At 42.7% G+C, this 12,276-nt stretch overlaps 1 protein-coding gene across 4 annotated transcripts in view; it reads right to left on the reverse strand.

The window, feature by feature from the left end:
• Window positions 1-2,689: 2,689 nt before the first annotated feature.
• Window positions 2,690-12,276, reverse strand: part of Dus1 (Dihydrouridine synthase 1) — a 527,049-nt gene continuing 517,462 nt past the window's right edge. For all 4 annotated transcript variants that reach the window (XM_068344858.1, XM_068344855.1, XM_068344856.1 and 1 more), the window contains exon 10: window positions 2,690-3,155. In XM_068344858.1, coding sequence (XP_068200959.1) covers window positions 2,763-3,155 — 393 coding nt within the window. In that variant the 3' untranslated portion in view covers window positions 2,690-2,762. The remainder of the gene's footprint in view (window positions 3,156-12,276) is intronic.

The following is a 12,276-nucleotide window of genomic DNA, read 5'->3' on the forward strand; positions in this document are numbered from 1 at the left end:
TTCATGTTTTTTTTTTTTTTTCTAGCTGTTTTGGGGAACGGCGTCCTTTCTTGGGAACAGTTCGTTTCCGGTTGTCGGAAAATAATAGTGGTCTGTTGTTCACTGATGTCATTTTACTTGATACTAATACTGTCTTCAGTGTGTTGGCACCTGGGTAGGACCTGACCTCTCTTCTTTTTTAGGCAAGTGCTCCTTGGTCCTTATCATGTTGTCTCCGATTAGGAGTCTCGATTTCTTCCGCTGCTAGAAGGTAGAATCTGTTTCTGGTAGCAGTTACATTTTTAGGCTGTTGTTTCATCTTGCCATTTGCTACCCCTTCCTCTACTGAGTTTCATGAATTCTCAGTTTTTGTTGGTAACTATTTCCTCATTAAAGCCTGTCCTTAATTTTACCTTTTTTATCTCTTGGATACTAATCTTATGTTTAACATCTAAAACATTTTTTTTCTTATTTCCAACTGCTGAAACTTGGGCATAATCCCTATCATTTGTTTTCTAAGTTGTTGGTTTTCATTTTTCTATTTCCTGTCCCGGCTGGATTATCAGGTATGCACTATCAAGGTGCAGGTTTGCAGCGCACCTTTCCTTGAAGTCGACGCACCATTTGTTTTACAGGCACTTTGAACATCAATCCTTCAACTTCAGTTTTGTCGTTCATCTTTAATTTATGATATTGTCTAATATATATCTACAGGTATTTGTAGATATTTGCTAATTACTTCTATACTTGTTTTTTAATATAAAAAAGGAGTGAGTGAAAGGGATATAAATAGGGAGAGAGTAAGAGATATAGAGATGGAAGGGAGACTAAGAGGGATAGAGAAAAAGGGGAATGTGTTGGAGAGAAAAATGGCAGTGAGAGGGATATAAAAAAGGGAGAGTGATAGGGATGGAGAAAATAGAGTAAAAGGGTTATAGATAATAGGGGGAGAGTAAAAGGGATAGAGGAAAGTGGCAGTGAGAGGGATATAGAAAAAGGGAGAGATAGGAATAAAGGAAATAGAGTGAAAGGGTTACAGATAATAGGGGGAGAGTAAGAAGGATAGAGAAAAGTGGAAGTCAGAGGGATATAGAAAAGGAGAGCGATAGGGATAGAGAAAATAGTGAAAGGGATAGAGAATTGGAGAGAATGAGAGATGGATAGAGATGAGGGAATTGAGAGATAAAGGAGAGGGGATATAGAAGAGAGGGAGCGTGGTATAGAAGAGGGGAGAGTGAGAAGTATGGATAAGAGGGCGAACGAGGGGAAAGAGAGTAGGCTAACGAAGAGGGTGAGAGAGAGATGGATCGAGAAAAGGGGAAGATTGAGGGGGATGGAGAATAGTGAGTGAGAGAAAATATGCACTGGGAGAGTGATAAAGTAATGGGAAAGAGGAAGTGAGCGGGATGGATTATGGATGAGAGATGGAGGCTATAAAACAGGCGGAGAGAGACTCAAAGATAGAAAGTGGGTGGAGAAATGTTGGAGTGAGAGGGAGTGAGAAGAATATAGAAGGGGAGGGTGATAAGGATAGAAAATTTGGGAGAATGGCAGAGTGAGAAGAGGAGAGAGGGGGGGGGGATAAAGGAGGGGGAGGAGGAGTATGATAGAGACGAGGGGGAGGGGAGAGAAGTCGGATAAGAGAGAGGGATAGAGAAGAGGGTGAAAGAGGGGAGAGTGAGAAGGATAGAGAAGTGTCTGAGATGGATAGGGAAGTGTGATAGAGGATAGGGGAGATTGAGAGTGATAAAGAATTAGAAAGAGAAAAAATATGCAGTGGTAGAGTGAGAAAGTCATAGGAAAGAGAAAAAGAGAGATAACTTCTCTTAAGTGTGAGAGGGATAGAATATGGGTCGAGAGAGAGAGAATATAATACGGGGAGAGAGGATGTAAGGTGACAGATAGGAAGGGGGACAGCGAATGAGAGAGTGAGAACTGGATAGAGGAGGGAGAAGGTAGAGAGAGATAGAGAAGGGGTGGGACAGATAGGGAAGTGAAAGGGATAAAGAATATGGTGAGAGAGGAGATGGATAGAAAAATAGGAGACTGAGGAATAGAGAAGATGAGGAGAGTGAAAGGAATAGACAGGATAGTGAGGGACTGAAAAGGAATTGAGATGGTGGGATAGAGAAGAGTGGGAGAGAGAGGGGGGAGGGGTAGAGAAGAGAGATCGAGAGAGAAAAGATGGGGATAGAGAAGGGGAAAGAAAGTGAGAGGGTTAAAACAGAGATAAGGGGAGAAACATGAGATGAGATGATATTGAGATGGGACATTGAAGGAGGTGATATGAGATGGGATATTGGAGGAGGAGAGAGAATGAGTAGGGGAATAGAGAAAAAGAAAAGGAAAGAGTAGGGAGAGGGGGGTTGAGTAGGAAGATAGCGGGGGATAAAAAGAGAGAGAGATAGAGAAGGAAGCTAGATAGCGGGATAGAGAAAGGGGGAAGATAGAGAGAGTAATAAAGAATAGGAGACGAGAACGAGACTCAGGGATATAGAGAAGAGGGCAAGAAAGAGAAGGGATACAGGAAATGGGAGAGGGGGAACAGAGATGATAGGAGAGAGAGAGAGAGTGTGAGTGTGTGGCGAGAGTAAATTACAGATTCAATTGAAGGGAGACGGATGGAAGGAAAGACAGACAACTGTAAGTGATGAAAAATGTGGACTGTGTCCAACTTCATTGTGAAAAGTAGGACAGTTAAAAACCATGCTAAAATCAATATACTTTTAATAAAATAACAATCCTCATCAAATTTTACCGACATGACGTCTGATGAAATATTGTCAGGTGGACTGCTCTGTGACTTTACAATCAGCACCACAAACCTGTAATTTCTCGTGTTTTGTAACTTCGTCAAGATCAGTTATGCAACTATTTTCCAAAAGCTCTGTGGTATCTTTGTCTATCCCATTTTCTATGGGGTTTCCAAGGCTATTCACATTCCCATTTTCTTCCACAGTTACGCCATTTTCCATGTCAGGTTGCTGATTTTCGGAACCTTCTTTTCGTTGTTCTTTCGCCGCCTCCTCCTGGAGGGCCTTTTGCTGTCCATAGTAAATGGCAGCTTTCTCACGTTTAGTCTTCACCAAGATTCGGTGACCTGGACAATCAAGCCCCTCAGTGTAGCATTTGGTTTTGCAGCATGCACGGCACAAACTATGAACGCAGCGTCCACCCTGTCAAAAGATAGTGAAAAGCTGTTAAGATTTTGAGAAACAAGCCCCTTTTAGATAGAAGCTTTGGATGTTGGTTTATTTTAGGCAATGCATTCACTAGTGACCAAATGAACATTAATAAGTACACAAGACTTACAAATAATAAAAAAAAATCATACAGTACAACAAAAGGACTTTTGAAATTAATTTGTATTTGTCTTAACTTTACAAACACGAGTTCTATACACTGGTGATAGAAAATATCTCAAGCTGAAATACTGCCATGAAAATTTTAAGGTGTCAAAAACTGGTCCGATTATTTCCACTTGGTAGTTGGGAACCAATGCCAACTCACAACCCCACTTTGATTGTAGCTGAGATTTTTCGGGGTATTTAAAATTGGGTAAAATTCGTGAGAACTCGGGTTTGTATAGTTAGGAAAAATACATTTGTTCCTACACTGACAAACCTAATGCTATTTATTAAGGATCATCTTTCTGCAAAGCTGGTAGACTAGCCATTCAAGACTTTTAATGCGAGATTGCAACCACCCAACTACTGTACTAGTTAGTGGGAGCGTGGTGTGGGTAATAGGGGACCCCTGCTCACTCACACAACAGTAGTATCTCACCACTTTTTCTTTTGGCTTGGTAGAGGACGGATGTGTCTGCTCTCTGCTCCTAAAGACTTGGCCATTGCTTTCAATTTGATTTTTTCTCTTTTAGGTGTGATTGTTCCCTATGCTCCTCAGACATGTGTCTCCAGGGCCTGAGGAGCACTCATGTCCTCGGTCGAGACCAACCGCGCATTCTTTGTGTCCGACAAGCAGAGGGAATCGTCGTGAGTAGGGCTCCACCTGCGACGAGTGTAGGGAGTGGGCCTGGCTCCCAGTGGAGAGGTTTAAGCGGCGGCATAAGAAGAAGTCTGAGTGACCCTTCGCCCTCGAGGTTTTCCTCAAGGGCGAAGAGAGCCCTGACTATTTCCATCACTCCCTGACCTCTTCCCGAAGCTCTTCCTCGTTCAGACTCTTCCGAGTGCTGGACAAGAAGGAGCGCAGACCTTTCAACTCCTTGGCAAGCTCGGTATACCGGGGACATTATTGTTTCCCCCCTAAAGAGGCACCTTCGCCTCTGCCTTCGGGCTAGCCCTTTCTACTTTCAGATGTGCTGAAGGCTTGGACGTCGTTGGGAGTGGCTAGGCCTTCCAAGGAAGTCCTCCCAGATCTTCTTTAGCGTGGTGCCAGGGGAAAACCGGTTCCTGTTGCTCCTGTCTCCCCTGTGGATGCGCTGGCTGTTTGCTAAGTCCATCTATCACCATTGCCAGCTAGTGTTCGTGACCCTCACATCCGTTCACCACCCTTTCTACATCCTCCAGCCGACGGCGAGTCCTCCTTCCATCCTCGAAACTCATCGTCCTCCAGAGATTAAAGTTCTTTTCGCGTGGCTTCCAGCAGGCAGCACTCCATTTTGCGAGACCAACCAACTTCTTGTCGCTCTCCTGTTCGAGATCGGCAATCTCCTCGTGCCAGCATGTTGTCGATACTCCTCTGATTGTCGGTCTGCTGATTGTCGTCATCCTTCAACTACACTCTGGCCAACTGCTCGCCACTCATCAGGACGAGACCTGCTCACGCATTGTTCGCTGTCTGGTCATTCTAGACGACACTCATCAGCCATAATTTAGTCTTCTGCTCGTCAATTGCCGATGCGACCCTCCCCAGCGCATCATTATCATCTTATCATGCTGATTGTCATCTTGTGAGGGTGAGGCGACACTCTTCAGATCGTCGCTCGCCAATGCGTTGCTTGTCATCCTTTTGATCTTCCACGAAACACACTTCTACGCGTCTTATACGCACTCGCACCCATGACCATTTCCTGTGCGTCCCAGTTCACGAACATCTCATGAATGACGCTCACCTAATGTGTCATCATTCGCGATCATCTGCTAGAAGCTCTCATCACCATCCATGAGAATCACTGATGCTACTCTCTCCTGTGCGTTCCTCGCGTCACAAGTCCTGCTCTGCCACCATTCGATCTCCTGATTGTCGTTCTCCAGCATTACTCGCCACCCTCCCTCTCGTCGAAAGTCTCCAAAGTTTCTTCTCCTCAAGCACCGTCTTTGACTTGTGAGTTGCGCACATTTGCTCATCAATCATGCTTGCCTGCGCATGAGTTAGATTTTCTGCGTGCGCATTCTCGCGAGAGTTTCACGAATGAAGAACCCTCTCAAGGTCTGCCACCCTCAATATCTCCCTGTGGATGCCCAACATCCGCCGAACAAATCTGCTAACACCCTTATCTATCCTGATTGCCACAGGAAACCTTCAAAGGAGGATCGGATGATGCCTGTCCCTCTTTCTTCCTCTCCACAGTTCCAGGTTCTGAGGTCTCACACTCTGAAGAAGTGCTCTCCACCTCCTGATTTTCTCAAGGACACCCTATGCCTATCAGTTACTGGAGAAGAACCATCATGGTTCAACTGGCTCATTAAGGCAGTATCAATTGCTATGGCAGAACCTTCCAGACAGAGATGAAATCTTCTAGCAGAGACTCATCCTTTACAGAGCCCTGTGGTTGCCTCTACTCCAGTCAATACATTGTTCACTTTCCAAGGATGCAAAGACCACTTCGATCATACTATCAGAGTCCTTCTGCTCCGATTATCTGCCAAAATTTTACCTATTATGGATTGGGCTGAAAGGGAGATCTCGTTGTCCTCTGTCCAATGCAGGATTTCCACAGCCAGTTGGCAAAGTTGCCATGAAAAATTACCTCCTTTTCGTTTAATTATGTCACAACAGTCATGTTGTTACTCATCAACACTACCGAGTGACATGTCAGAGGATGTTTGAAATGTTGCTTTCAACTCCAGAAGGTTTATGTGGCAAAGGTGCTGTTATTCAGTTCAGAGTCCATGTGCTGTAGCAGATGAGCCCCCACCCTTCTATTGGTGCATCGGTGAAGATCATCAAATCTGGAGGAGGATAAAGGAGATCAACACCTCTGAGAGGGTTGGAGTTGAGACTCCGCTAACTTAGGTTGCTCTTGTGCTCTGTCCTGAACAACCCCCAAAATCTCCTCAACCTTATGGTTTTCGGGTAAAACAATTAACGGACAGTCTTGACATAGCAAGCAATAGGTCTTCATTTGGAATATCACCAACCCTTCCATGGAAATTACCAGAGATATATTTTTGTAGATATTTTATTGGTATAAAAAAGAACATGACAATTAGAAACCAGTTCTCTCTATGGAACATGTCGAAGAACATAAGGAATCAACTTTTATATATAATGATGACTCCAAATCTGATGCTGGTGTTGGATTTGGAGCATATAGTAGTTCTTTCAATTGTAGAGGTGCACTTACTCTGGTATCTAACATATTTACTACCGAACTATATGGCATACTAACTGCAATCTTACCATTTTTAGTAATGCAAGAAATGTCCTAAGATTTAGAAGTAATTCTGGTAACACTTATTTTTAATGATTTTAGAGTGACTTTTGATTATTGGCCTGAAAGGTATAGCAGTTCAATTTTGCAGGGTTCCGGCACATGTAGGTGTGTCTGGAAATGAGAAGGCAGGATTCATCTGCAAAGAATACTGCAGTTAAGAGTTGCTACCAATAAAGTATCCCATTCGCTGTAATGATTTTTTACCTACAATCAAGAATTTTATTTCTAATATTTGGCAACAGTATTGGGATAGTTTAATTGAAAATAAGATGACAGAAATTGTTTATGTTATATCCCCTTGGAGATATAACGTGATACCCCGAAAGTGGGAGACTACTCTTTGTCGTCTCCACATTGGTCCCACTCGGAGGCGACACGATAACAATGACTGTTTGATAGTCTTGACAGGGAGTATTTGGGGACTGAATGCCCCACTTATAGCACAGAAAAAAATAGATATCTGTTTGAGGCTCGAGGTGGTGATGGAAGGTTCATCCTTGCCAAGATTCTTGTACATGATGTGCGTACAATGCTAGCGGCAATTTTAGATTTATTTCAGAAGCCGGTCTTCTGAAAGATATTTAACTTTTATTATGACATATTTGCTTTAAAGATCTTAATTGAATATTCTTTTATTCTTTATTTATAATAAACGATATCGTTTTCAATGACCTTAGATGTCAGGATGCCAGTCAATCAATTTATCCTTAGCAAAATAAGCATCCAAGGAGTGTGCCTGCTCTGAGACCTTAAGTTCTTCAGTTGCAAAGTCGACTGTTTGGTACTGTACTTTCTAACGAGACTACATGACTTAACAGTTTTGCTGAAGGAATGCTTGCGCCACTTCCTTAAATCTTGCAATTCTGTCCTACAATTGGAAGACATCCCCACATAAACCATGTAAAGGGATTGGTTTTAAGTACAACTTCTCCACTGTGTCTACCAGGATCAGCCAGTCTAGGTATCGAAGTAGCCTAATGCCAATAGCATAGGCCCCGGCTAAGACTAGAGAGTGAACACTCTTGTAAACACCTTAGGAGCTGTTGACAGGCCAAACTACAGCATCTTGAATCGGTATACTTTCTTGATGATGGATGGACGGATCAGGATCTTGAAGTATGTTTCCTTCAAAATGAACGAAATCATGGTCCTTTGGTCTTATGGCTTGCTTGACCATGGCTGTGGTCTCCATCTTAATGGAGTTTCTTTGACAAACTCGTTCTGAGCCCAGAGATCAATGACCAGTCTCCACCTACAGACAGCTTTTCTACAAGAGTTGCTTTTTAAAGCCTAGGAACCTCTCAAGAACCCTTTGCAGAGCATTATTCTCTAACATGGCCTGGACTTCTGCCCGAAGGCTATGTCTTTCGCTGACCCCATTGCGAAGGGCAATGATCTCGTTGATGAATCAGGGAGGATGCGAGCTGGTGAAAAGGATGATGTAACCCCCTAGCGAAGGACACTGACTGCACAGGTTCAGCCCTAGTGTCACTGCTACCAGAGTGCTGAGCATCCCCCCCCCCACTAATTATACTTAGGGAAGGAAGCCACCCCTAGTAGGGACATCGACCACATCCACCAGGTCCCCCCCTCATCCTCTGACCTTCTTGCCCTGAAAGGGTGGCCACTGGGTATTACCCTTCGTAGGATAGGAATACCTTTGGCCAGTCTTACGGCCTTGCCTTGGAGCCAGAGAAACTATTAGTCTACAGGTGCCGATGAGGTGGGCCAGGCTTGTAACAGCCCTGTGAAGGAGAGAGCGGTGACTTGCCTTCCTCCACTTCTTGGTCACCACTTTGAAGGCTTGGAGTAGGAATAAGGACGAGAATCTTAAGAGTTCTGGATATACATTTCTCCCTCCTTGTCACCTGCCTCTGGTACTTGGAGGTGACAGTGTCTCTTCAGCAGCATTATGCATCAGGAACTCCATCCTTTATGCCAGTAAGGACTGTCTTTAAAAACCTTAAGCTTCTCAGGATGAGCCAAGTTATAGGTGGTAACCAAAATCTCCACTGTTCCCTACCAGTGATTCATCCGGGAGGAGGCCTGAAGTGTAACCTTCGCCATCTTCTCCATGTTCGCCACATCACTGACTGGGCCGCCAGCTTCTCCGTATTCAAGCTCTGAGCAAAAGAAGCGAAAGCCACATCTAAGGGTAAAGGAGAAGGATTGTCATTGAGAACATTGTAATGTTTCCTTTGTCTTACTAATGGTGGTGGAAGTAGCTTCGTTGAGTGGCCAGCCGTCAGGGTGTCCTTCCTCGCAGAAATCTGTATCTACCTTTGTAACTGTACCAGAGGCAAGTGTAGATCACAGAAGTTATAAACATGGTCTACTGGTCCTAGGAGTGTGGCATAGGAAATCTATAGCCATGTCTCTTCCCTGCGGCCCTAGAGACCGATAACTTACCTCATGCAGGGTAGAATTGCAAAAAGGTAGATCCAACTCCCCCTACTGCATATTGGGAACCTTTGGACTGCCACCAGCTGGAAGCTGCCAGCGGAATCATCTAAATCAGAATATTCTTCCGTCTCTAGAATTAAACCCAGTCAAGACCGAGATAGGGCATCATCATTTTCGATTGTAGCCACAAGGGAACGATGCCTGGGAGAATAGACTCTTGACTCATGAGATCGAAGAGGGGCTACTGCCTGTTGAACTCTCTTCTGAAACCAAAAGCTAGGAAACCCAGTTCTTCGGCAGCTAGTTCACGTCCTTCCTCTCACGACCCTTAAATGTTAAGGAGGAAAGAATGCTTGTGTATTTCTGCTCCTAAGCCTTGATACATTTAGCAGGGGCTTGGACTGGGATGGGCTCCAATCATGACTTCTGAGGAAAGGGCCCTCTCTACATCTTCGATAGGGATGAGCCAATATGAGTTGACAAATGAGGCTTTCCTCGAAGATCTCGATTCCAAATGGGTCGGGGGGGAAGGTGTCTCCTGAAGGAGGTGTGACTTTTTTCTTCGGACATTTTGGGTTCAACTTAATGGGATAAATGGGGTCTTGGTTTGAACCTATGCATTTCTAGGTGATGTTGCAACATGGAAATGTGCTCCACAGGAGAGTGTTTGTGTGTAGGAGCCGGTAGGACTGACTCCCTAAGGGAAATGGGCCTCGCAGAAGCAGCCCTGATGCTTTTGAAGTGACGAAGCCTTGGGTCAGAGGGAGCCTCTGATACTTGGCGGACACAGAACCCTCCCCAGGACCTGCAAATGTCTTTATCAGGTTTATAAGTATTGCAGGGTCTCAAAGCTGGTGTGCTTGCAGAGGCCACTTTAAAAATCCCCCGCAATAAGAGCAACTCTTTGGACACCGCTGTGGGCTCACAAATGGGCTAAAAAGCCCATACAGGAGCAAGCTACTGGATATCATGCGTATAAAAAAAGCCATTTCCAGGAGCATGGAAGAGAACATTCACCCTCAAACATGGCCAAAATCCAAGTGGGTTTTTTGTGAGTGTGGGGATGCTCCCCCCCTACCCACTTGTAACAATCGGACTGGTTGTTGATGCCTCATTGAAAGTTTTTATCAGCGTGTTCCACCTAACGCTATTTTCTCTTTCCAATTGAAGGAGCGAAGGTTTGTATTTGTGCCGGAAAAAATATGTTAACTATATTTACAAATTAGCATCAAATCCCTTAAGTTTTTATTCATCTAGCGTTAGGTATTACAAAATGTAAATCCTGGGTTTTGATTGGGTCACACAATATTTCTCAGCATAGTGTGTAAGACTAAAATACCAGGAAATATTAATATTGAAACAAATTACCGAAACTATTTTTGAGATTAAACCAAGTAACAGACTACAGACTTTAAAATAATGTTCTAATCTCCAAACCTTTTTTCAAATCTATTATTTTGATTTTTTTCTGGAATTATAATGTCAATATTGAATAGGAGTCCTTCTATGATAAAAAGGGACCCTTTTGTTCACTATCAAGAGTGTGTATCACAAGGACAATATCGGACCCTCGGAAAAAGGTGAAAAACGACAGGAAATGCCATGAAAGGCAAATGAGTCGTATGTAAAGAGGGGAGATGATAAGGGGAAAGTGAGAAAAAAATGTATGGGAGAAGAGGAAACACAAGGTGGTGGGAAGGTTATTATAACGATACGAGCAACTGGCAACATGCAACACTTTCTCGAGAGAGAGAGAGAGAGAGAGAGAGAGAGAGAGATTCATTTAAATATACTACCATATTCAAGTAAGGCCTACATGAATTTAAAGTACACGCAAATCTAAATAATATGCAATTTGTTTCCAGAGGGAATTGGAATATGCAGCAAAATATATTTTGCCCATTCTTTCCTACAATCTTTTTTTTATATAAATAAAACTTCAGAATATTTTAAATTCCAAGCCATCTAGCAGGTTCCGGTCATGATGGAATAAAATTAATTACATCCAAGTCCATAATCAAAGCAACAATATGACATCCATCACTGAAAGGGCAAATGATCAATATGATGGTTTCAAAATCTATCATAATACTTCTCTTACTAAATGATATGGAATATCGATAGAAATTTATACAGGGAAGTCATTAACAGTAAATTACAATATGGTATTTTCATGCATGCTGCCACCCAATATTTATACATAATCTCAGTCTACAAGTCTGTTGTGTTGGTTCGTGAAGGGATAGACACAAAACATATTAAAGGTGGTAATTGTGGTACTACTTATTCATGCAAGTCTGCTTGGCATTAATCAACACTGGACCCTCAAGCAAGAGAACTCTAAACTAAGACAGTGAAAGTCCATGGTACTACACAAAGACTGGAGAACAATGGTTACATTTTGGAGTGTCCTTCTCCTAAAAGAGCTGCTTACTTTAGCTATTATAGTCTCTTCTACTCCTACCAACAGGAAATTAGGCTCTAAACGATTGCAATGAAGTAATTGACCACTTGAGCAAACAAGAATTGTTTTTGGCTGTTGGGTCATCCCAGGTGTCACATTTAGTGGTCTTCTCTTAAACCTCGATTCAAATTACCTATATTTCAAACACCTCCCAAAGTCTTTGATTTGGAGACTCCCTTACTTTATTGTCTCTTTCACTCAAACATAACCAAATTTAGCCTAGACCTAAGAGTAGTTTGACCTGAAATAGCCAATCAAGAACATAACTGTTTCTTGCCAGCATACTAGCTGCGAGGAAGCAATTATCTAGATTCAAGTTAATCAACATAGGTTAACTTTTTAACCAGCATTAAAGCATTAAAGAGAACTAGCAGGATAGGGAAGGGTAGAAATTGTTGAATTAAGCATTTATACTAACCTTTGGAATAGGCATAGCATTGTATTATCTATCATCAAAAAAAGTGAATGACCCCACAGGCCCCAGTTTGAGCTAAATAGCTCAAAGTCATAAATCCAATCCATTCCAAACTTGACAAAATTTATTGATTTCAAAAGGAAGTAGACTCGACTTAAAAAATCATTTATCCTAGATGATCCTACATAATAAGGATGCAAAATACGAGGCTAACAGCGATTCTTCTACTATTGAACATGTTCCCTTTGATATATTTTAAATTTTATGGCCCCTTTTACGGAAAATTATTAGTGTGTGTTCATGGTGGGTTATATAAAATTGCCTCAGTGCTTCTTTTCAAACTGCTATTAATTGAAAACACACATCCACACTATTAAAATCCATTAGTTTAAACCG

Source organism: Palaemon carinicauda, chromosome 21 (assembly GCF_036898095.1).
Source record: "Palaemon carinicauda isolate YSFRI2023 chromosome 21, ASM3689809v2, whole genome shotgun sequence".
NCBI lineage: Eukaryota > Metazoa > Arthropoda > Malacostraca > Decapoda > Palaemonidae > Palaemon > Palaemon carinicauda.